We start from the raw sequence: 25756 nt of genomic DNA, 5'->3' as shown, positions 1-25756 counted from the left end.
ACTTCCACCCTAATTTCACGCACAATTCATAGTCTTTAGTGACCCTGGAATGCACGTGTGAAGTACATCCTATCTCACTCTAGGCGAGAAAACACTTACTTTTACACCTGGGAACAATTTACAGCCCTCGAAAGAAATTAATTAACTAAGAACATGCCAACAAACAACTATTCACACTTACATTCATATCAATGGGCAATTTAGAATCTTCAAAGAATCTAACATGCACGTGTGAAGCACGTCCCAGCTGACTTTGGGCAAGAGGTGTGGTACACCCGAGACTGGTCGCCATCCAATCGCAACGCACATCTAGATCGACAACCACTTAGATTAACGCCTATGAATCATTTAGAGCAGGGGTGTCAAACTCATTTCTGTCGCGGGCTACATCGTAGTCACGTTGACCCTCGGAGGGCCGTTATGACTGTGAAGCCATATACTGTAAATGTATGATTCCCCCTTATAATATTACACATGCACAACAATTTGACGGATAACAAATTTTGAAATCCGAAGCCAGTAAATAATTGTAAATAACTGGTAAATAACCAGTAAATAACTATTTTTCAGTTTATTTTAAAGGAGGGATTTTGTAGCTATCCAAAAATTCTTGCAATATCTCATATCCCTAGGCCCACCCAGATTGACAGACTGCCCAGCCAGTGGGATTCATAAAAAAAAAGAAAAAAAAACTTTTACATGGTTAGTAAATTATTATTAAATTATTTTTGAATTAGTGTTTCTTTCTGTTTTTTATTTTATTGGATATTAAAAATGGCATAGTTGTGGCTGTCTATGGAAGATCTATAGGTCATATTATTCAGTTTGTCATTTTATTTGAATATAGGATGTGTCAGGAGAGGAGGATTGTGCTCAGTGAGAGAAATATTCAGGCCCACCCTGATTTTTCCAGGCCCACCCATTAGCTACGTTGTGGCTCTGCCCCTGGTTAAAAATGAAGCTAATTTGCGAGAAATATGATGTAGACGCACACGATTTGTCTTCGAGGGCCACATAAAATGATGTTGCGGGCTGAATCTGACCCCGGGCCTTGAGTTTGACACCTGTGATTTTGAGTCTTCAATGAACCTAACATGCATATTTTTGGAATTAGAACATGCAAACTCCACAAAGATTCAAACACCGAACTTCAAAGCTGTGAGGCAGACATGCTAAGCAGCACTACCATCGGCGTGTAGCCCGTCTACAAAATGGTAAAGGTGAACCGTTTATAGAGTGGCAGACCAAAGCCTCGACTGATCCCAGGTCTGGTTACATGCAAGCGAAGGCTCAGTAACAACACACGTAAACTAAAATGGGCTCCAGAGTTCATGTGGTTTATTCCCTAATAAATAATGAAATCAAGGACACAGAACAGACTAAGGCATTCTTTTCGTTTTTCCACCAAAAAGCACGGAAATGCCTTGTATTAACCTTCCATTTTGTGCAATTGTGCATCGCTTTTGTGCGCTGGTGATCATTCTTTGGACGATTTATGCAACGCCGTGCTGCCTTTTCTATTCAGTGAAAGGCCACGGCGTTACGTAATGTGATAAGAGCATTTTAACACAGAGGCTCAGATTGAAGAAGGGGAGCTGGCAAGAGACTCCAAAACGGTCACCTTGCTCGCCTTCAGCCCTCTGGCTTAGATACTGTACGATGGCATCTCCGCAATCAAAGTCTTAAAGGGACCGTCCGTCCGTCCGGCCGGCCGACTGCGGGCCAGCTCGTCCATCACATGTGCTCGGGGTGGTTCTGCAGACATCTGATGAACTCTGCAACTGGATGGCCGTCAAAGCAGATCTGGTGGACGGCGGTGAAAAGAGGGAACCTGCGCAAAGTGAACCGTGACAACCATGAGAATGAAGCTACCTTTGTCCCACAGCATCTCATTTGACACTTTCTGTAAAACAACCTTTTCTGCTTCATTGTTCCGTATAAACGGCAGAAGAGGAAGTAAGTCACAACACAAAAACAACCCCTGTGCCTAAGGTTGTTTATACAGTATTCTGGTGTTAGTGTCCAGTGTTTATTGTCCAAAAGAAAGACCATATCTTTATTGACAGTAAACAGGCCCAACTGCAAAAATACAGCAATCAGGCAAGATCACCGCATGGCGATGGAGTTTGTTAGGAAGCCAGAGGACTCAAATGATCAGCTCATCAGCAAGCTCTGATGAAGCTTGATAACGATCATCAGCTTTCGAATCAGGTGTGTTGCAGCAGGGACACATGGAAAACAGGCATGAAGCGGCCCTTGAGGACCGCAACTGGACATGTCTGGTCTTGTTGTGTTTTTCATTTTCATTTCATTTTCATTTCACTAATCGTAGTTGTCTAAGGAAGACCTGAACTTCATAATATTCAGATTGCCATTTCATTTGAATATACGATGTATCGGGACAGGAGGATTGTGCTCGGTGAGAGAAATATTCAGGCCCACCCTGATTTTTCCAGGCCCACCCATTAGCCACGTTCTGGCTCCACCCCTGGAGTCGAATGCCAGAAAGACAAAGGGACTCACTTCTCCACCATGTTTTTCTGCTTCAAGATTTGGTGGACCTCAGTTGCAGTGGCCGGACCTTGAAGCTTCTGACCATTCAGCAGCTCCTTCTCCAACTGCTCGATGGTCTGAACAGAAAGATTATTCACATTCAGACCGAGGAGGGACTGAAATGGACGGCAAACAAACTGCTATCCTCACTTTTCCCGTTTTGGCAAACTCTTGTCCGATCTTGCGGTTGCGGCCGCCGTAGCAGGTGGTGATGAGGTCTGCGACCCCGCAGCTCTCCAAGAAGGTGCTGGCCGAGACGGGTCCGTCGGAGCAGAAGACTTTGGCGAAGGCGATCATTTCCATCAGGCCCAGACGGATCACAGCCGCCTTGGTGTTATCGCCGAAACCCAGACCGTCGCAGAAGCCCGCTCCCACTGCCACAATGTTCTGCAGAAACATGACTTGATGCTGTCAAGGCATCCTACTCTCATCCAGTTCATGGTCTTGGATGGAAGATGGACTACACCAGGGTGGGGAATGTATGGGCCCATGAGTGTCATATGGTGTGGTTGGTTTAGCATTTCCATGCTCAAGAAACCTGTAATGTTTGTTGCAATAATTTAGCTCCCAAGCATCAGTTCCTTTATCAACTTCTTCAAACTTTACAGGATCAGCAACTGTTAGGACAAACCTTGAGCGCCCCGCAGATCTCCACAACGTCGGACTCTTGGACCACCGTCACGCGGAAGTTAGCAGTCTGCATCAACTCCTTCAAGATGGGTCCGTGCGCTACGTCCTTGCACCCTACCTCCCCCAAAAAAACATTACGATTACGCTTATTGTCAACCTCAAGCATGAGGAATTAAGCAGAGGTGGCAAAAGTACTCACATTCTTTAACTAAGTGCACCAAATTATAACAAAATATGTGTGTGCCATCAGAGAGAATTTTAGATGTTGACACTTTTTAAACATTTTCTTGTAAACATTTTTTTTATTAGAAATCCATCTGTAAAACAAAACAGTTAGAAATTCAAGCTCAGAAATATTTCGTGTTGTCATGCACTGCAAAACATCAGAAAAATAAATACTTAAAGCGGAAGTCAACGCAAACATATTTTTTTCGAGAATATGTTCCCAGCAGGCCCATTAGTTGAAACACGGCATTCTGATTAATTTTGCGTTTGTGGAATATGAGTTAAGCAGCAAAATGCACTCGTTTTTAGCCATCTCTGGGGGCGGCCATTTTGTTTTCTGTCAACTGAAAATGACATCACAACTACTTACAACGACCAATCACGGCTGACCTGTTTTCTGAATCTGAGCCGTGATTGGTCGTTGTGGGTAGTTGTGATGTCATTTTCAGTCGACAGAAGACAAAATGGCCGACCCCAGAGATGGCTAAAAACGAGTGGATTAACACTTATCCCACAAACACAATATTTATCAACTAGTGGGCTTGCATGGAACATATTCTTGAAAAAAATACGTTTGGGTTGACTTCCGCTTTAAGTACAAGTACCTGAAAAATCTACTTAAATCCAGTAAAAAAATGCTTTGTACTTCCCAACACTGGAATCAAGGGTGAAAATGTGAAGCTGTACCTATGGTCGTCTCGCAAAACTTGTCCTCCGCCACCTCGCTGGCGATGTTTGCCCCCATCAGGACCGACATGCCGATGCCCAGCTTCCCTCGGATTACCTCGGAGATCAGTTTCAGACCCTCCGGACCGGCATCCACGCCCTAGAGACACGCACGGTCAGCACTGTGACGTCAGTGTAGAAGGTGGCTTGAAAACAGTTGAGTGAGGGTGCCTTAATGAGCGACACGCCGTGAGCGTCTTTCTTGATGTGGCCCTTGATTGTGTCGCACACACGGATGATGAACTGGTGCGGGACCACAAACATCAGGATGTCGGCTCCCTTTACCGATTCCACCAGGTCTGGAACGGCCACCTGCCCACAGTGAAAACATGTGAAGCCATCCTGCTTTATGTACAGTATATGTATACTGTGTGTATGTGTGTGTGTGTGTGTATGTGTGTATATATATATATATATATACACAATGGGAATGAATACATATAAAATATTGTGCATTCTCTTGTATAAAGTATGCATAAAAATATATGTATTTTATTTCACCATGCGTGTCAGGGGGAGTAATGTGTCAAACTGTAATGACTTTTGGTAACAGGACTGACTGAAAAACCAAAAGTCATTACAGTTTGAATTTAAAGTAATCTTTTAAATTGTATGTACTAAATATACAATCAGATCAATGTGCAGGACACTTTGCTTAATTTAAAAAAGTGTTTTACAGTTGATTTTATTCACATTACTTACTGGGGAGGCAAATGCCACCAATTCGGTGGAATGGCCCAGTATACCATAAACTGTGATCCAAAACACGTTAATATAATTTTAATCCCATTTTAGAACAACACCTTAAAAAAATTGGAGATGATTTGATTCTCCGTAATTTGCACTAACAACCAAGGACAAACACAGCTCCTTTACATATCAAGCTTGTCTCGAATTCAAATTCCTTGATGTCAATTACTACTTTCTTATTAGCCAAGGCTTTGGCGCCATCCTGTGGCATTCAGAAAGAGCAAAAAAGTAGTAGGTGAGTAGGTGAGTTATCAGCGAACAGATGAGTGTATGTAAATCCCACAGAAAGAAATGCTAAAAGTTGAATTCATGAATACTGATAATCAGAGGTGGGCATTCATAAATGCTTTAGTCCGTCGATGAGTTCTCGTCTATATTTCAGGCTCGGTCCGAGTCAGCCAAACGGCGTTGAGAACGGACTTACCGGTAACACGTCACACACCCAAATAAATAAAAAATAAAAAAATAAACCAGTGTTGTATACCTTTCGGTCCCACAGACGCAATGACGTTGCCCATTTTGTTTTTAATTCACCGACCACCATGCTGTGTGTGTGTCTGTTGCTTTTATTTTATTTTTAAAATGTTTTATTTAGCACCGTGTCTGCTTGTGCGGCAACTGCGTGTGACGTGGAAATTACGTTCTCGACGCCGATTGGTTATCGCCGACAAGGGACGGACTGGGACCACGTGGGTCGGCCGCAAATACAGACGGGAACTTTGTGACGGACAGACGTTGCCCAGTTCTGCTGATAATAATAATGATGATTTCCTCCACTGTGTAGTTGATGTTTGTGACTTACCACATTGGGAGGAAGCTTGTGGCCACGCAGGTACTTGACATTTTCGTGGTCCGTGTTTATGATTTCGGTGAGCTTGCGTCCGTCCACCATTTCCTCAAACACCCACATGTTGACCACGCTGTCAAACTTGGCGTTGGTGGCCGCGTTGGCGCCCACGATCTTGGCGATGGCCGAGCCCCTGCGAATACACGACGGTGCATTTATGTAGCACAAAACCAATGAGCGATATGCAGTAACAATTGATTCGATTTTTGACTGTTACCACACAAATCCATGGTTCTTGAAGCACGTGGAGCGTTCATATTATGAAAACTCTTTCTTTTTTTAAAAAAACTGTACAAATAGTTGTTTCCTTTCACACCTGATGAGCGCAAAGTAACTCAAGCAACAACTTAGCACATCTGTTGTGAGCTGCATATTTGTAAAAATGTGTCTTTGCTGATATGGTTATATTATTTTGTGGTGGTTTTGAGCAAGCGTCTTTCATTTGCAGTCTGGACCCAAAGGGGTGAACATTTCCAGCGTTTCTAGAATTCTACAAGAGCACAAAAAGTCAATGGATTGTTGCTTGTCGCTCCAAAAAACACAGTTGCTATATAGGTTGGAAAAGTTGCTAAGTCAGCAAACTGACAACACTAAAGTAGTCGCTTGGGTTGTTGCTATGCCCTAGTTCTGCTCACCGTCGTCACGGTAATGTAAGTTGTAGTTGGCTTTTGCATGAGACAGAATGCCCCCCCATCAAAGTGGATGTTAATTCTTTTATTAAGACTTTCAGTTGAGGGTTTTGAAGTGTGACCAAAATTGCATAACAGGTCTTCTTTAAATACAATCCTACATTACAAAGGTATCCAGTGTCTGAATGTCAAAACGTGAGTGGAAATGGTAGCTGCATGTTTTGGGTGCGTCCTTTGTTATTATGGCGGCAGCATGTATGTTTACATAAGAAAAAGCACAGACATATTTTCTGTATTACTGAATACCTGTGCTTAGTCAAACTTGTCTTACCAGTAAAATAAAACAGTTTTACTCAAGTGCACCAATCTGGGAGCCCTGTGCTGCAAAATCACAAATCTAACCAAGACGAAACATGCTTGTTGGTTGCCTGCCAAGACACTGCTTCTAACTGGGTGTTTTTTGGATAAGAGCATTTCATTTTTCCCCCTTAAAAATACTAATCAGCTATTCTATGTTATTGAGAGTCTATTAGTGTTCATGAATTACTTTAGCTTAAATATTCTTTTAATATTATAGCTACATTATGTTCAACTCGTTTGAAGAAAACCTGCTCTATGAAAATTTGAAAAAGACGGCACTCTATTAAAAGTAATGCACTCTATTCCTAAATTCATTAATACTTTCCTTGCTTTTAAAGCCTCCCTCGACCCAGCCACATCACCAAGCTTGCCAGGTAACAAAAGGGCACTACAACATGCCGCTTGTCAAGTGCCTTTGTAACTTAAGACATGCAGCAGAGAGCACACAGTGGCTGCACTTTAAATGTCAAAGAGGCCCAAAAAGAAGCTCTACATAACTCAAATACCCCGTTAGACAAGCTTTATTTACTTTTATTTCGAAATGGCCAAATATAAAACACCCCTAACTCATGTAATTTAGCATGCATGAACTTTTTTGGGGGGGGGAAACCTGATGGCATTTCAGCAACTTTAACAGCAAAACCTCCAACAGCACAGAAGCAAACTTTGCATGATAGATATTGTGAACTAAGTTACCAGTTTCCGGAGCCCACCACGCACACTTTCTTGGGAGCTGCCATCGTTAGACTTCCACAAGAGTTGAACGAAGTGAACTGCTGGTATTTATAACGGGCACGCCCCCGCTCCCCCAAACCCGCCCTCTCCCTCCTTCGCTGCGGTGACGTCATCTGTCACTGCACGGTAGTCCGGACTTTACGTATTTACTGTGGTATCATACATTTATGACGTCGGCTGTGCTGATGACCATAACCCCCCCCCCTCCTCCTCCCGCCCCCACCCCACTTTAGCTCCTTCGTTTTTTTTGTTTTTTTTTTAAAGAACATGCTTAATTAAGTAAAGGGTACTACAGTACAAAAATTTGTACCCATCAAGCTTTTGGACCGACAACAAATAGTTATCACGCTTGCATTTCTCCCAAAATTCCATTGATCTTATTAAGTGCGAAGAGAAATATATTGCAAAAATTAAGACTAAAATGATACATTTTGGACTAAACTTTTTCTCATTTTTCCGACAGGATCATAAGTCACCATACGGAAAAAAAATATTTACCTACCGGTAATTTAAACAGACACACGATAAATAGTAAAACAATAACTCTTAAAAACTATAGCTAAAAACGACATTAAAAAAATATACAAATGAAGAGCCATGACCTATTTTTTTCATTGAATTCTGACTGACTATGAATTATTTATGCATAGCTCTAAAACATCATCATGATGTCATCTTCCAAACCGCTTATCCTATACAGGTTCGCGGGGAGGTGCTGGAGCCTATCCCAGCGAAGGCAGACTACACCCCGAAGTGGTCGCCAGCCAGTCGCAGGGCACACACAGACACCGTCACTGAGCGGGAATCGATCCCACGTTGCCCACGCACAACTCAGGCGTGTGTACCACTACACTACCAGTGACTCTGCTCTAAAACATGTTTACTCAATTTTGGACAGGAATAAAGTAAAATAGAAATAATATATTTCATCCATAAAAAGCCTGTTTTAGAGAAAAAAAACACAGGATTATATTTTCAAGATAAAGAAAAAAACAATCGATATCTTTTTCACATTCATTATGGACAATCTAAATGCTGTATGGAGAATAAAATGACTAAAAAAAATCTACATAATGTATTTTATAAACAAATTGTAGATGGAACACAGACATTTTTTGATTGAAATTTAGATATTTTTAAGAATTGGTATATACCCGTATATTTGGTTTTATTTTGCCAGAAGATGGCAAACATCCCTAATCAAAATTCATTTTACCTTGCTCTGATGTGCTGTTTTGTACATTGTTCATTTACCGGTAATATGTTTTCCCACACCTTAAAGGTACCCCATGAAAAAAAGTGTTTTAGAAAACATTCTATTAAAAGTGCCAGCTCCAAAATGGATATCAATAAGTCCCAATAACTAAGATTTACATATGCTTTATTATGACATAAGAACATACAGAAAAATAGTTTTGGTCCATCAAAAAGCTTCAAATAATTACTTCAGTGTTCATGCCACACATTCCCAATCAGATCATTTCGTCACCTCAATCAAATTTTTCTACATATTTGTGGCTTCGCTGCACTTTAATAACCACTGCTAACTGTTCTTATTTTTCTTATAAATACAGCATCTACTGAGCATAAACAAAGAAGAAGAAAAAAAACATGGGATAAAGAGGTACAACTTGACTTCACATCCGTCATTCTTCTGCTCAGTATGTACAAAATCTATTTGGGCTAGAGGTACTGCTAACTAGCTACTTCCTTGGTCATCATTTGTACAAGCTAACAAGACAAGTAGTGATATTACAAATAGTTCATAAAAAAGGATTAATCATAAAAAGAAAGATAGAACTACATGACAGCTGGACAAAACAAGCGATTGAGTATGGGACGTCCTCGTTGGTTACAATGTAGAACCCAATTGGCCGCGTGTTTTCGTTTTGAAGATGTTTTTTGTTTGTTTACTTTGGCGCTTCTTGTCGTCAGGGTAGGAATGTTTGGAGGTTAAGACACGGAAAAAAAAAAAAAGTTAAATGGAAAATTTGTGCTCAAAAAGAAGAAAATAAAGTGGTAGTTAAAGTCAACATCCTACATGACCATCCTACAATCAATGACTAGGTGTTCCTGATTCCGAGCGCCTGCTCCAGTTCCTGTCGCCTCTGTTGCACCTGTGGCACAAGCAAAACGTGTGTTTTCATTTGTTGCATTGTGGGTAAGCGAGAGACAGAGAGAGATAGCGAGAGAGAGAGAGAGAACGCTACGGCTCACCTTGGAGTAGAAGTAGCGACACACGGCCTCCTGAGCCCATGGCTGGTAGTAGAACTCGGCCCGCCTCTCTTCCTCGGGGTTGCTCACCACGTCTGTCATGGTCTGCAGAGAGATGAGAGGCTCTGTTAAGGAGGTTTTGTTTTCCAGAAGCGTGTGCCTCATTTTTACCAGGCATGTCCTCATTGGAGTGAGCTATTTTAGCTGACTTTCAGCTTGAAAAGCAGAGGTACACCCTGGATTGGTCGCCATGTTATTGCTGGGCACAATATAGACTATGGGAACGAATTAAACGATTTGTTTTTCTTTTTTTTAAGGCCGATACAGATTCAATATTTGGCAGAATAAACTCATGCTTACCAATTAATTAGATAATTAATGAATAAAATAATTTCAGTTTTGGTCCCTTAATGCTTTAATTAAGAAATGACTTACAGACAGAACATATGACTGTTTAAGACTACTTTGTCGTATATTATTTGTTTAACTTTACAACAGAGAGAAATCTGTGAAAAAAGGGAAGATACTTCTCCCCTAATTTTAAAAAAGCTAATATCTGCCCGCTAGTTTTACGGTCCAGCCATACAAACATTCACTGCTATTCACACCTGTGGACAATTTAGTCTTCTGTGAATCTGAAAAGCAATTTTTTTGGGAGGGATGTAGGAGGAAGCTGGAGTACCATCACAGAATCAAAGCCAGAACCATTTGACTGTGAGGCAAATGTAACTAACCACTACCATGATACCAAAATTAAATACTGATTCCAGCAATACCTTTAAAACATCATTGAATGACAGTATCACACTGCCAATACTACAAAAGGTAACTAATTAAGCTTATCTTCCTTTTTTTAGATTTGGCTAAACATGTCTTTATTCACTTATTGCAACTATGAATGTAACAATGTTACTTTTTCTGCATACCACATGTACAGTTCAAGCTTTTTTTTTTTTTTTACAACTGGGTCCAATTGGTTAGCTTGCCCAAGTCGAAGCCTCAGGTGCCTGGCGTTTTTTCCGGTTTACGCTCCATGGCTCAGGCACCTGCTCCTCCGCCAGGCTGAATGTTATTGAATACATCATGCTTGGTTGCTCCCATGACAGGAGAGCGCTTCTTAGCGTGGCCCTTCTTAATGCAATCAGGCGCTAATATTGTCAAAGCCTCTCATTTGAAGGAACACTAGAGTGCAATTTAACCGTTACAAATTGATCAGACATCCGCATCGATGATGTTAGACTTCATTCGGAAGCAATGGAGCCATCGTTTTCATGCTGGTTCCCTGCCTGAACAGCCGTTTTGTTAAGTCTTCTAAAAAGTAATGATTTTGGAAGTAAGAGGATTCTGCCGACGCCAGCGATATATTGTTTTCCAATAATAAGCAGTATGCAGGGCAGGATGGGGTCTGGCTCACTTGCATTAGACAGGCTGCCTTCAGCAAGACAAGACTTGTGAATTGTAATACAATTCTTGATCCTGTTATTAAGACACTTGGGATCTGTAAATTGTGAAAAACTGCATGTTAATCCTCTTTTTTTTCCAGAGGGCACCTCTGGAGGTCCATGTGTACACTCACCTTGAGGTCCCTGCACTGCGACTGCAGCCAGTCGTTGATGAAGCCCTGAGGGTCTCTGGCGAAGCTGAGCATGAACTCTCTCTGGGTCTTCAGGTGGTTGATGGTCTCGATGGTTTCGTGGATCTGAGAGGATTTTGAGGGGGGCGGGGAAACAAAGCATTGGTTTATGACTCACTGGGCACTTAATCACACGCGTGAGTCAGCGACAGAAGCCAGCTGTGGTCTGACAGGCGAGGCGACGATCCTTGTATCCTTGTCAATACGTTGCTTTATGTTCATCTCGACAACGCTGGCAAGCGGTGGGGGGGAATCCCCGCACCGACCAGTAGCAGTCGCTATCCTCAAAATAAACCGCTCTACTCCATTAGAATGACTGCTGGCTGGAGGCAGAGCAGCCCTGACCTAACTCGCATCAGAAGCACACTTGTGTGAAATTGGCCTCAGTGTGCTGGGCACATCTGTAGCTGTAACAAGTGTGTGTTTAATGGAGCTGCACGTTCATGCCACATTTAAACCGACGGCGCATTCTACATTCCTCCCGACACGCTGCGTTATCGTCGCCATCATTGTAATGCACTCACTGGACACTTCATTAGGTACACAGAGTGCAACGGCCGCAGTGGAGTTGGTGATAAAATTGGCCACTGATAAACTGTGATACATTTCAAAATGGTTATTTTACCACTTCAGTTTTAATTATCGTTAAAACCACATTAAGCATGTGCTCTGTCTCTGTGTTGCAAAGAACTATGTGCACGTGCAACGCGTTTCACGTAAACAAAAGATGGGTTCAGGGAGAAAACTGGAACCAGATTCCTGTTCACTCTTTCCTGCACTAAAATTGGAATTATCCCAAAAGTGCCGCTATCGGTAACTTCAGACAGAGCGCCCTGTGGTCCCCTTTGGGTCTTGGAGCCTCGAGCGGGAATGGATCAAGCCATAAGCCACGCAGCAGCATTATGTACCCGTTTTATTTGTGTTGTTTCTTTTAGCCAAGACATGATTTCGATAACCTTGCTATGAAATGTTCATCCCGTTTCATCTCATAACTAGTGGTGCAGCTACAAAACCATTGGTGGATTAATGACCTTGTTGTCCAAGCCTGCTATTTCCTGCTGACTGGCGGTGGACAGCAGGAAGGAGTTCATCTGAGTCTTCAGCGTGTCGTCCACCTCCACGTCGATGTCGTAGCAGGCCGTCTTCTTTTGGTCATTGGGGTCCACGCTGGTGCAAGGCAGAGGGAGCACGTTCAGTACAAACAAATTCCCCCCGCCCCGAGTGGTTTCATGAGCTGCAACAGGGCTGATGCGACACTACCTGATCACATGGTTGATGATGATGGGCTCGGGAGGCATCAGCAGCGCATGCAAGCGCTGGGGGATCTCAGAGAACTTCATCCTCTGGGTCTCAAAGATCTATACATCGAAGGAAGGGCAATTCATGAACATTCAGGGATGTTAATAAAAAAAATCATATGAAGGTGCCTGGAAGCTTGGCAAATTAGGCTCTTTCCTCAAATGGTGGAGTACCAACTACAATGACCTCAGCTCAAATGTAATGTTTCACACGTGGACATTAAAATGTTAATGGCTTTCACTAAGTGAGTTTTGGAGGACCTTGGTGGGGATGCTTTGAAATGCATACATTTTAAGCAGAATACACGCACATCGCTGCCGTTGGGCCGAAATCTTCTGTCTCACAACTTGGTAACTTTCAGATTTTTTCATACATCCAGACAATTTGCCAGTTCACGTGTGGGTGTTTTTCCCCCCCTCAAATTATTGACAAATCTCAAGTGTTGAAACGGGCTTTCTCTGTCTTTGATAATGCAAGGTCCATAGTTGAGCAAACATGCCCTGTTAGAGTCTCCTGAAAAGTGATGATTTTGAAGCAACAACGATTCTCCTCGACGCCAGCTATATGCAAAAACTGCAGAGTTTTCTGGCACTGTGACAGCCCCACAAAGGTAATGAGTAATAATCACAGCGATTCCAAGAGGGCTTTTGGGGCTCAAATAAAGTGCTTATCCAAAGAAATTCATACAGCCCCAAAATGGTTATTTGATTTGATTTAGCGCTTCCCTAAAACCCACGATAAAAGATACACTTTCTCAATACATTCTGTAAACATATATATTTTTAAAAATTTTTGACGAATGCAGGGACTTAGCTCAAGTTGTGCTGTCGCAGCTACTTTTCATTTTTAGCCCCACTCATTTTATTTCTCCACGTAAGAAGTCAACTACTGTATGTAGTCAGAAAGCTACCTCTAATAGTTGGAAGTGCATGAGCTGTAAAACACATTCCCGACCACCGAAGTGCGTCATATAAATTAAAGAACTTGAGAATTTCAAGCATGCATGGAAACTGTCATTTACGAGAGCAAGGAGGCGATGCCGGAAGGTGAGGTAAAATCTCAAAATCCATTTCTTTTTTTACCGGGGATAATACAAATCAGGCATGCTTTGGTCCATTTCTTTCTTTTAGTGAGATGACATTGAAGCGGCAGTCATGTTTAGTCTCAGGACCTCGGCCTGTGGTGGGGCTCACATCCGTACAAGGACAGAACAAGGCAAACAAGTGTGCTGCACAACATCAAATGTTATGACTGTTGGAAATGTCAGCTCTGTTGGAGCAGATTGCAAGTCTCAGAGAGGATGAAAGTTAAATATCGTCCCGATAATCTGAGAGTCTTTGAGCCAGATTCCCCCACTTCCAATTAAAGTCAGCAAAGGCTTGATTGATTGTTGGCCGTCCCTGAAAGATTATATGTAGGATTAGGGATGTCCCAATCGCAATTTTTTTGCACCCGAGCCCGAGTCACCTGATTTTGCGCTGCCGATACAGAGTCCCAATTCGATACTTTGGCAATGCTTAAAGGTGAAGTAAAGTCAAAACATTATTCTTTACAATTTGTTCTATGTGGCCTCACCAGTCCAAACACAGTATTCTGATTAATATTGCATTTATGGAGTATGAATTAAGTAGCAAAATCCACCCAAAATATTTGCATACTGCAGACATTATTATTGTTACATGATGCTAGCTTCCTGTGAAAACGACCCGATCGTTTCCCCACAGGCTCACTTTCCTGGCTGTGTTGCCACTTGCGTATTATAAAATGTACATATATTTTTCTCTAATCTGTGTACCTCTGGATTGTGTTCCTGCTTTGTAGCACTGAAAGAGATTTTTATAAGAGTCCGATCAGCTGAAAATTACGCGATCAGGACATCCCTATTCAGGATCACAGAGTCTTGCATGTGGTCAGCTGACATTGGACAAACCAGGGACTTTGATTTGAGAAATGAGTGAGTGAAATGCATTCAGAAGCACCTGTTTGTTTTGAGTGTTTGGTACAACGTGTGTCACAAGCTATTCACCAAAGAAATGACAAGTGTAAGAGTCCTAATTGGAATAGGGTCAAGGACAAAAATAGCAAACGGTAAACCAGTTCAATATATGTGATCAGTATCCTACAGAAAATCGTAAATGGCTATAACTGTTCAATATTTACATTCACACAATCAAATGATTTTCTGTTCAAATACTCAACAGATGTTTACCACATCCCAATGGCAAGTCAGATGAACAACAAACATTGTTAATATTTGCCTTTTACCTTTGTTACATCACATTTATGAATTGTGCTGCTACTTTTTAAAAAATCAAATGTAATTAAAAAAAAGAAAAAAAAAGAAAATTAGAATAACGTGTTATCACCACGGGAAGGTTTCAGATATGCCTTGTGTCATCTTTCTTTTGATGAAACCTGAAAACGAGTCCCATAGACCCGAACACCATACAAGGGTTTAAGACAGAAAAGTGCCCACCTGCTGCAGGTACTTGTCGCAGTTGATGAACTCTCGCTCGTGGGGGTCCTGCAGTTTGTGAGTCTTGACGTACTGCCACAGGGCCTGAATGATGACGGGCCGCGTCTGGGTGTGGATGCCCAGCATGCGAGCCAAGCGAGGGTCCAGCTTGAACTGCGGGGGCTAGGTTTTTTGGGGGGAGGGAATTGCAGTTAGAATAGATCTAATCTAGTTTGAAGTAACGTGAGTGTGAGCTTTTTGCTACCTGGTAGTCCAGCATGAGCAAGACGGTGCAACGAACGCCCACGTCGCCGGGTCTTTTTACCTGGAAGCCATCCGTCTCCTGGGTGGTTGCGGTCCTGTGCCACTAAAATGGTGCAAAGACAACCTTTACAAAATGGAAAACCTTTTTCCCCTGGTTATTTCTAAAGGCAGTAAAAGTGCTTCACAGAGGGAAGATAAGTGGCTCCCTGCGGATATATATACAGTGGATATAAAAAGTCGAACCCTGTTCGAATGTTTTTTGTGATAAAATGGGACCATGACAAATCATTTCAAAACTTTTTCCACAATTACTGTGGGCTATGACCTCAACTCAATTACATTTAAAAAAAAAAAAAAATAGGAAGTAAAAATAAACAACTGAGATGTGGTTGGCAAGTGTTCACATACACTTATACCGTAACTGGGGATGCAGCTGTGGTCAGTGACAAGTTGTGCTGTCGCGTTTGTTGTTTGTTTTTTATTTATTGAACATATCAACAGATAACGTAAAAAACAGAATAAAAAGATTCGAGAGAAAACCTAGAAAACAAAAGAAAAAAAAAAGTTTATCTTTAAGCACCGTCACATGTTCAAAAGGAGTAGGAAGGAACAGAACTTATCTAGTCCAACCCCTTTTTCTTTGTGTATTTTGACTTTCATGTTTTTATTTCATAATACAATAATAAGTCATTGATGTAGAATGTCCCAAAAGGAGAAAAGGAAAAATGTCAATATATAAATCTACTCATAAATGCAACTGTATTTACACTTTTTTATTTATTTATTTACACTTTATCTATGCTTACATACATGCAATACATACGCACATTATACTCTCAAACACATAACCAATATTTCATCACATTACAATCAATCTGACTTATTTAAAAAAATATGGAGCAATTGACTGACTTACAAATGATTTATATAGTTTTTTTGTGTGATTCACACCGTTTCAAGTCAGTTCCGAAATTATTCCACAAATTAACACCACTTACAGAAACGCACCTTTGCTTAATGTTTGTTGTTTTGGATTTGTTGTAGGCACCTGTATCCCTTAAGTCATAGCAACTCTCTCTGATTTCGAACAGCTTTTGAGTGTTGTGGCAGAGCAGGTTATTGTGTACTGTGTTTATTATTTGTGCTATTTAAAACTTAACCAGGTCATAGATTTTTGTGACAAACATACCTTTTAGAAATTTAGAACCATAACACAATCTCCCAGACAAGTAGGAAAATGTGTTACGGTGTGTCTGACTTTTCATATCTATTGCATAAATATGTGCGCGCACGTACACACGTACAACTCTATAGAATAACCGTGTATTCAGATAAACAGATATTTGATGATGTTAGTTGTGTGGGCGAGTGACATTGCAAGCCAGCTGACACGCAAAGTGTGAGTAGTGGCCCATGCTTCTTGATGAAGAAGGCAGCTAGTCGCAAGAACTAATGTGAAATGCACACCACATTGACAATCAACACTTCCTAAGTATGTCATGGTACTATGTTCAGTTCCCCGATCGGTTATGTGGGACCTACCGTGCCTGCTGCACTCACCACCTCCAAGTCACAGACGGAGGGAGTAGAGGGAAAACTAATAAGACCCTCTGTAGCCACTCTTGATTATTTAAAAAAATATATTCTAAGCAACCACGACGTGTTATGGGTGTAACAAGTTTGCGTTCAGTGATTTCTGTAACATTTGGCAGCTCTGCGTTTTGCCATATAAACCGCCAATTCGCAGTTTTGAGTTTCAATGTTTTTGTTTGAGGCGCAAAATGTGAATTTTGACTTGCAAATTGCAATGCGAAAGCACTTATTTCAAGCATTGCTCTACAAAGAAATGTTCTTACTTCCACAAGGTGATTATCAGGACCGTAAAGGTCCTTATCCAACTCAATCACCAGAGACTTGAAGAAGGAAGAGAACTTTCTCTTCTGCTTGGTGGCTTCGTACTTGGACACGGCTGTCTGCAAAGTAAATATGTCGGGTTACTGAAAGGGTAACAAAAAGATTTTGTCACCACAGGCAGGTGTTGACGCTTTACAAATTGTTTTTCAATGGAAAAATGTCACCCTGAACCAAGCGGTGCTGCTTAATGAACACAGTGCTATTGGAACCAAAGTCTTACATCTTCCAGTAGACGCCCCTCCACGCGGAGCTCCCATGATGCAACAGTGCCTTCGCCATCCTCAGCGTCGGGCTTGGCTGGATTGAAGGTGTTTGATATGAAGATGCGAAGCTTTCTCTTTTGCTGGAAAAGAAACAAACAGTGAGAAGAACCTTTAATTAAATAATTATTAACACGAGTATTACATGAGAAACAAGGATTTGTTTGGCTCAACTAAGATTGGTTACATTAGTTCTGAAGCTAAAATGCCACCTTAATGGGCCTCTTGAGGGCCTCCTGGATATCCAGCCTCTTGCGCATGATGGTCTGATCCAGCTTCCTCTCAAAGGCCAGTAGATCCATGTATGCCTGAGACTCCGGGACCAGTTCCCTGATCTGAGACAAGGCACGAGGACAAGGTGAGTGCTGGTATTACAAAACTAACCGGGTTTACACGGAGGCTTTGTTGCCATTTGGATTGAAATCATTCCGAATGAAGAACTCTGGTCTCCTGTTTACATGTGACGTGATCTATTCTGATCGCCCGTTTACTTGCTCCACCCTGTTAATCACATCAGCAGCGTTACAGCTATGTGGCTCATAGATCGATGTGAACATCACATGATCTAGAGATGTAGTTCATTCCTCTATTCAGCACAGTATTTGTGATTGTTTGAACACTTTTATTAAAGCAGCATCTTGATAAAAACAAGTTACCCATACTTTAAAACAAGTTCTTGCGTCGCTGACGAGCTCTGGTATGACGCTGCCATTTTAAAGTGCGTATACGACGACGTCACTACACATTTATGTGAAGACAGACTGGACGCAGCCTGGCCATTGCGATTGAACTGTTGACATGATGCTCGTTCGGATTGGCAAAAAGAATATACCATCCCCGTGAATTCCATTCGGATTTGGTCGTTTTATTCCGCTTGGGGTGTTTGTATGGAGAATTTTCATTACGATCCTTTCTAATCAGAATCGATGGTTTCATGTTAACCCGGCTACTGAGCGGATTTTTCAACACGATTCCCTTTTTTGATCAAAGTAATCAAAGGCTTGTTTGTCCGATGCCTCTAAAAGACTATCCTGTGGTGTGGGGTGAATATGAATTGCAGTGTTGACACATCCTGATAATTGGGCAAAATTCGAGCCTTTTCCACCCCCTGAGTAAATTCTGCAAAGCTCATATTATTGAATGTAGGGCTGCATCTACATCGAAAATAGATTTTTCCATTTTTAAAAGCCAACACCAATTCAAAACAGCAATGTGAGGCGCTGGTACTATTTCCACTATGTCTACTTGGGGTCCCCATCCCCACTTTCTACACTGTACTATCTGTGACTTTGAATGCATGTGGCAGAAACAGGGGAGTGACATCCATCCGCGAACATGAGTGTAATTACCTATTGTGTGCTACTGATTGTTAACCGGCTAATAATTTGCCGGTCTGCATGTTAAATGTCTGGGCGTCAGTTGTGACCGCGGCAGCTGTAAGAATGTGCTTATTATAGCAATACGATAGTTTCTAACAAGCAATGTTTACGATTTAACTCGTGTCAGATCACAGACATGTCGTGTAAGCCACTTCTGCTTTGCAGTAAAAGCACTGCAGTGTCTTATCTGAAGTGAATTATCACAAGGGTGAAATGATCCCAAACTTTAGTCACTCCTTCCTCTTTGTTCACCACCACCGGGCAACCTTATTTCTACACTGAATGCGTGCGTCTGCACTAACAATTTTTTGTGGAAAAATGATAACTGCAAAGCCAAGCTTTGCGACAGATTTTACTTCAACCTCTTTTGTAATTGATAAACTCGATTTATTTGAAAGCTGCAGCCCTAGATTTTCTGTGAGCGATTAATCTGTGTTGTCAAATAAAAACAAAAAGAAGTTTGCTACTGCATACGCTCAGAGTTAGTCCTGCTCCCTTTTCTTCTACTCCTCTATGTATTTTCCAACAGTCTGGATGCCGTGTGGAATCGTGCTACTTTGGTACTACGTCATAAGATCTGGTTTGGGGAAATTGTGTTGTATTGGTCATCTTGAGTATGTGACACACTATCAGAGAAAAAAACACATGCCAATTTTTTGTACTCTGTGGTCTCTCCCATAAAAAATAACAAAAACAAAAAATGTAGTAATGGTGTTAAAAAATGGTACATGTGTATTCCACTTCAGAGAGACAGTGGTACTTCATGCTATAACTCACCCTCTGAGGTAGAATTTTATCAGCCATCTTCTTCTTCTTTGTGCTGTACAAAACACATGCAAGTGAGCACATCGGGAAGCTGTACTGTATCATTACTTCTGAGTTCATCTTGATAAAGAAAAATGTCATCCATTAACACTAAACAGCAGCAGCTAGTTTCACTTTGAAGTGTAGCGTTTTCCAAGTTAAGCAGTTCAATTTGTGCAACAGTATTGATCAGCGCTGGCTGAAGTTGATGCAGATGTCATCGAATCCCACCATTAAACACCACCATTTTAATTAAACCATGCATCTGCCTCTAAATGTATTGATCGCCTCTTACTGCTGGTTGCGGCTCTGCTGCTGAACCTGCTGGATCTGCTGTGGGGCGGGCCTCTTGCGAGATGGGTCCATCACGCCGGGCATTCCTGGGCGGGACACGGGGCTGCCTCCGTAGCCCGGTGGGCCCATGGCGGGTCCCTGCGGGGTCATGCGACTGGATGGAGGCATGCCTGGTCTCTGCATTGAGTGACCCGGAAAAAAATATATATATAATCAACGGGGGGGAAAAAAAACAGTGGTTGCTGACTCGGCAACTTCAAACAAATGCTGGCACCTAGCCCTCAATGATGCAGTGTGATTACATTTTCACCTGGCAGCATTTCAGGTCATAAAACATGACACTAGAGGAGGAATTTATGAACTATTGATCTGGAAAAGTATTAAGAAAATTCTTATTGAGGCTGGAGGTTTGCAATGGTCTAGAACTACTGTGAGGGCTACCGAGCTCCAAGTTCAAAATAACAGAAGGAGCACTCGGCGACATAACCCAAATTGGTATGTAAATTGGAATGCTCCATAGTCTATCACTCATTTTAGGCCAAGGCTTAAGTTGACCACTGTGAAAAAATTGTTGACTCACCCAGCACTGTACATCGATTCTTCCACGGTTTGCTTTACAGTAGAGGTGCAACCATTTCTCGAAAAAAAAAAAAAAATCAGAATCCTTGGAATTTCAGCCTCTCAGCTGAGGCTGGACGATTAACCGAAATTTGAATTGTGATTTCGATTTTAGCTTCTCTCAATCTTTAAAACGTTATAATCAACGAAAAACGATGAATGTATGATTAATATGTTAACAGAGTTCAATCGCAACTTCTTCCCTCCCCAATTTTAAGTGTGTGCTCCATCCATGCACTGCACCATATCACCACTATGAGGCTAAAACGCACAGGAACAGTTTTTGTTTTTTTCAATTGCTATCAATGTAGTACTTCATTTATTTTCTCATTGTCCATTGAAGTTATATTTGAAGTTGAGTTCAAGGATTCAAGGATTTTTTTTGTCGTACCAACACACATTTCTACAAGACATGACACAAAATACAATCCCTGAGATCCCAGATTAGCCCAATAAATCCCAAGATTTGTGAAAATATGATAAAAAGATAAAGTAATGCTTATTCAGCACTTCAATGTGTGTAAAGATGCAAGGCGTCAAAGGTGTGATTATAGCAGAATTAAAATGCAAGAGAGTTGAATTTCACGAATAAAGTGTACAACATTAAGGGATGAACCAGCATGAGGCTATGATGAGTAGTTGAGTTTTCGCAGTTAAATAAATACTAAGTTTTGAAATCAATGAATAATCAGTTTCATAATCATGATTTATATCTCAATCAAAATAATTGAGATTATTCTTTTTTCCATAATCATCCAGCTCTACCCTCCCGTTGCTTTGAGTCATTCATGCGTGAGCAGTCTTTGATGACACAGAACTGAAAATAGTCTATAGCTATGGTTTGGCCGTGCTGCAGCTGCCGGCTGATGCGAGCTGAGTGCATCTGGTGGTGCGTTTCCATATATAGTTAACGCAGTTCACGCCGCCAGACACAAATATGTACCCAGCGGTTCAGATGAAATGTGGGAAGTAAAAACTTTGCTTCTTCATCCATTTTGCCAGGGGTTGCAAATGTGGCCAACAGCACATGCACAGACAGACACAAAAAGCGTGGTGAATTAAAAACAACGTGGGACAATATCAATGCAGTCTCCAGGACCAAGATGTATGCAACACAGCCATCTTACAATAGCGGCCGGGGCCAACCCAAAAAGAAGTAGGCTTGGAGAATGGGGAGCTAGAAAGATAACTCTGGTGAGCGTATTGACTTGTTTTCACAGCTGTTCAACTGTGAACCAAGATAGTGTTTAGCAGCCAAAGTAATAACTACCAATCATCACATTGACTAGCGATGTTCAAAGTTTTTTTTTTATGTCGGAGGTGAAGGAGGAGCCCCCTTGACAAACAAAAGCACACGAGACACATCGGGCGACGCAAGATTTCGTGTTTGGTCCAAAACTAGCATTACGCTTGCTAACCAAGAATATTGTTGTTCATTTGTGTGCACTGCGACGCTGTTTGCTAACGATTCAAACTTTGAATTGCAGTGAAACTATTGTGCCACTCAAGAAAACTAGTTGCCAAACTCTGCACATTAGGGACCTGAGTCTTGAAGATGGAAAAGTTAAGTTTTGTTGGGCTCAGCCGTGTCACTCGGTGTACGGCGGACGTACGACAAACATTACCCTTTGATCCAGCTCTTACGCAAGTGTAATGCAGCAGTTTGTGTCTATTATTGTGCCCCGTCCTAATAAAGACCTCAAACAGTCAGATAAGTACAAACATAGTCAACAACCGTCACTCACCAAGCCGTGCGCCAAGAACTCAAACAGCCGACTTCTGGTATCGGACAGCATGAGTGCAGCGATCGAATGCGATGGCGGTGTGACAAATCACAAAAACATCAGTTGTCCTCAGGCGGGACGGTGGCGTCAGATGACAACTTCACGTCAACAATAATGGCTTATCGATATGTGCCGCCTTTTTCCCCACACAGAGAGAGAGACCGCCTACGCGGCACCGCATGCACGCACATCTGCGCGGCCTTGAAGTTCCCGAGAATAAGCGAGTTTGAGTATTCTGTATGCCATCGCGCTGCCGGGGTGAATGAAAGCAGTCAAGGATGCTTATGGAAAGGCAAAAGACAACATCTTTTCAGGGAGTTGCTAGTTGCTATGCAACCCACACTCTTGACAATTGCAGGCCACTGATAAAATATTTCCATTAAAGTTTTAAATCCAGGTGATACATTGGGGTATATTTGCCAAGCAGGATCTTTGATGCCTGCATGTATAAAGAGTAGGGATCACAGTGGCGATCACATTTTTTTGCACCCAAGTCTGAATCCAAGTCACTTGATTTTGATTTTTTTCTGTCAATGCAGAGTCCTGATCCAATACCTCTGCAATGCAATGAAGAAGAAAAGGAACACCACAACCAAATTCTCAATTACCTTAATTTTTAAAAAATTATTTGGATAAAGGTATCACAAGATGATATCTTTTGTAAATAGCTGTAAATTAGGGCTGCACGATATTGGAAAAACATGCATTGTGGTCGCCGAATATAGCAATATCGATATTATTGCGATATTTAACATGTTCCTACAGAAATTACATTTTCATTATCAAACGAAAAATATTTTTTGGCATGCAGCAAAGTAGACAAGCTCAATGTATTCTTAGCTATTCAATTCTGATTACCCTAGATAATGTTCAACTACTGGATGGCGATGCACATTTAAGTTTGCGTCTGACTAGTCAAATTCAGATAAAAGCATACAATCCCATAAGAAAATTATTGCATGTCTTTGCGATATACATATTTCATGAGCCGATAGGTATTTTTTGCGACACATTGTTCAGCTCTACGGTAAATAAGATGTGGTTCAAATCAAGTGAAAAACTAAAATGTTTTATCCTTGACTTTAGAAATTAATAAAACTTAACAATCCCATCTTTTTCAGCCGACATAGATCAGATGGAAATCATATGATTGGCCCCAATTTCCGATCATGTTGATCGGATCCGGACAACCCTAATATAGAGTCTTTTTAAGAGACTGTGTATGTAAAACGGCATTAAAAGGGGCTGAAACAGTTCATTGAATAACATCAATAATGTGCTTACAAAGAAGTTGCAGTACTTAAATTCTTTAATAAAATATATAAATAAAGACTATGAAGTGGGGCTGCAATCTATTTTAATAATCAATTAATCTGTTGTTTATTTTTATGATGAAGATCCGGACACATTTAATTAAAAAAAAATGTTGAGAATTGTTTTCCGAAGTAAATGTTTACAAATGTCTTGATTAAACAGAAAGATAATCAGCCTGCTTTCACAGAGGACTACGTAAAACAGAGAATATTTACAGTTGAGAAGCTGAAATTCCAAGGATTTGGACAATTTTATTGATTAATTGTTCCACCTCTACAACGAACAGAGGCAGATTAGGGTGGAACAACAAAATGGAAATGACAAAGTTATTTTCCACCAGAATATCATTAATATGGCACAGGGACCTGACTAACAACTTGTGTAAAGACTCCACACAAACTGTCGAGGTGAAATGCAGTTATGGTTAGCAATTGAATTCGGATGGGCACATAAATTTGCGTTTTAATATCCGCTGGGTTTAAAACCTAAGTGAAGGTGTTGGAAGTTACAGCTTATTAACTTTTATGTTAACTATATTACTAAACAATACTGTCAAGCAACATTTAGATCTCTTTTTTTGGGGGGGAGGGGGATGGACAAAACTGGCAAAATAAAGGCCTAAGCCACACTGTTCACGCCTCTAATGAATTACAGTTACCTATTGTTTTTTTTTTTTAAACCATGTTTGTTCACCATATTAAGATCAAAATTCTTAGAAACGCATCTCAGCATGCTGAAGTGTAACTGAACGCCACTATAAACTAGAACTTTTGGATGAATACCACTGACGGTGTCATCAATCCAGTTTTTATTTATCAAAATCAGAGATTACCATGTGCAGGTAAACGAATGTGCCCAGACCCAAACAGACATCCTAGTGGAGGGAGATTTGAACACTAAAGGTTATCCTAGTCTAGCCAGAAGTGTTGCTGCGTCCACTTTCCAACAGTTAAGATAGCAGCATGTTTCACGCGCCATTCATTCGTTAACTTTTAGAAACGGACTGTTAATATGGCTCACCGTTTACCATTCGCGAGGCTACGACAACGCGTCGAGGAAAACGTCAGTTTGACGAATTCGCTGCTCGTAAAAAAACAGAACAAAAATAGGCGAGGATTTGTGAGTGAATTCCTGCCACGGCGACCAGCTAGCCACGTTAGCATGCTAAACTAAGTGGTTGGTGGACTAGTTAACGCGGAGGGACAACTAATTCACGGAAATTTGACAACAAACTCGTTTAAAACTTGACTAAATTGAAGCAACACAGAGCACTATCTCTTTTCACAGTGGCTTATTTGGTGGTTTATAACCTGTGGCGACGCGGCTAATGGTTAGCTGGCCGCGACAAAGCGCTGGTTAGGGGGCTTTGTTCTAGCGGACGAGCTACGCGTCACCAAGCAAAGATGGAAGGATATCTCACCGGGTACCCAGGCCCAGGCATCGGGGAGCGGTACATGTGGTTCTGCGCGGCCGGCGACGGTCCCATCCTTCCAGTAGGAGTGCCAGGGCCCATACCTGGCCCCGCGCCCGGTACCGGCGGCCCGGGACCCATTACACCGCCTCCGCCACTAGTGGGTGCCGACTGAAAGCCCCCTCTGGCCGCCATCTCTTCACCAACTGTGTGGCCGCCGGTGGCGCTAGTCGCTGAGTTATCGCGAGAGCCAGAGAGGTCTCGCGATAACTGTGAGTTGAGATGGTTACACAGCGCTAATGATGGATGTTTGTGGTACTGCAGCGACTGCAATATTGAACCGCCTCCACTACTGTAGGGTCAACATCCATCCATCCATTATCTATACCGCTTATCCTCACAAAGGTCGCGGGGCGTGCTGAAGCCTATCCCAGCTGTCTTTGGGCAGTAGGCGGGGGACACCCTGAATTGGTTGCCAGCCAATCGCAGGGCACACAAAGACAAACATCCGCACTCACAAGGTCACCTAGGTCCAATCAACTTACCACGCATGTTTGGATGCGGGAGGAAACCGGAGTACCCGGAGAAAACCCACGCAGGCACGGGGAGAACATGCAAACTCCACACAGGGAGGCCGGGGCCGGGATCGAACCCACGA

General features: G+C 41.8%; 2 protein-coding genes across 2 annotated transcripts; both read right to left on the bottom strand.

Moving 5' to 3' along the window:
* Window positions 1-1311: 1311 nt before the first annotated feature.
* On the bottom strand, window positions 1312-7495 carry LOC147141700 (glycerol-3-phosphate dehydrogenase [NAD(+)], cytoplasmic-like). The gene is made up of 8 exons (XM_086040425.1): window positions 7417-7495; window positions 5687-5864; window positions 4306-4446; window positions 4096-4234; window positions 3185-3297; window positions 2704-2940; window positions 2524-2630; window positions 1312-1831 (listed from the first exon to the last, which is right to left on the bottom strand). Exons 1-8 carry the CDS (start codon window positions 7458-7460, stop codon window positions 1735-1737), a joined length of 1056 nt encoding a protein of 351 aa, XP_085896551.1. The 5' UTR covers window positions 7461-7495; the 3' UTR covers window positions 1312-1734.
* A 1324-nt stretch (window positions 7496-8819) lies between these two features.
* On the bottom strand, window positions 8820-25350 carry smarcd1 (SWI/SNF related BAF chromatin remodeling complex subunit D1). The gene is made up of 13 exons (XM_086041380.1): window positions 25108-25350; window positions 19973-20148; window positions 19651-19693; window positions 17707-17829; window positions 17455-17577; window positions 17177-17293; window positions 15322-15423; window positions 15078-15239; window positions 12563-12660; window positions 12334-12469; window positions 11246-11368; window positions 9673-9774; window positions 8820-9572 (listed from the first exon to the last, which is right to left on the bottom strand). Exons 1-13 carry the CDS (start codon window positions 25291-25293, stop codon window positions 9519-9521), a joined length of 1545 nt encoding a protein of 514 aa, XP_085897506.1. The 5' UTR covers window positions 25294-25350; the 3' UTR covers window positions 8820-9518.
* Between the last annotated feature and the right edge of the window lie 406 nt (window positions 25351-25756).

Source organism: Filicampus tigris, chromosome 9 (genome assembly GCF_054856515.1).
Source record: "Filicampus tigris isolate MCC_2025a chromosome 9, RoL_Ftig_1.0, whole genome shotgun sequence".
In the NCBI taxonomy this organism is placed as follows: domain Eukaryota; kingdom Metazoa; phylum Chordata; class Actinopteri; order Syngnathiformes; family Syngnathidae; genus Filicampus; species Filicampus tigris.
The sequence above is the reverse complement of the archived record's forward strand: the minus strand, read 5'-3'. Positions and strand labels throughout refer to the sequence as shown.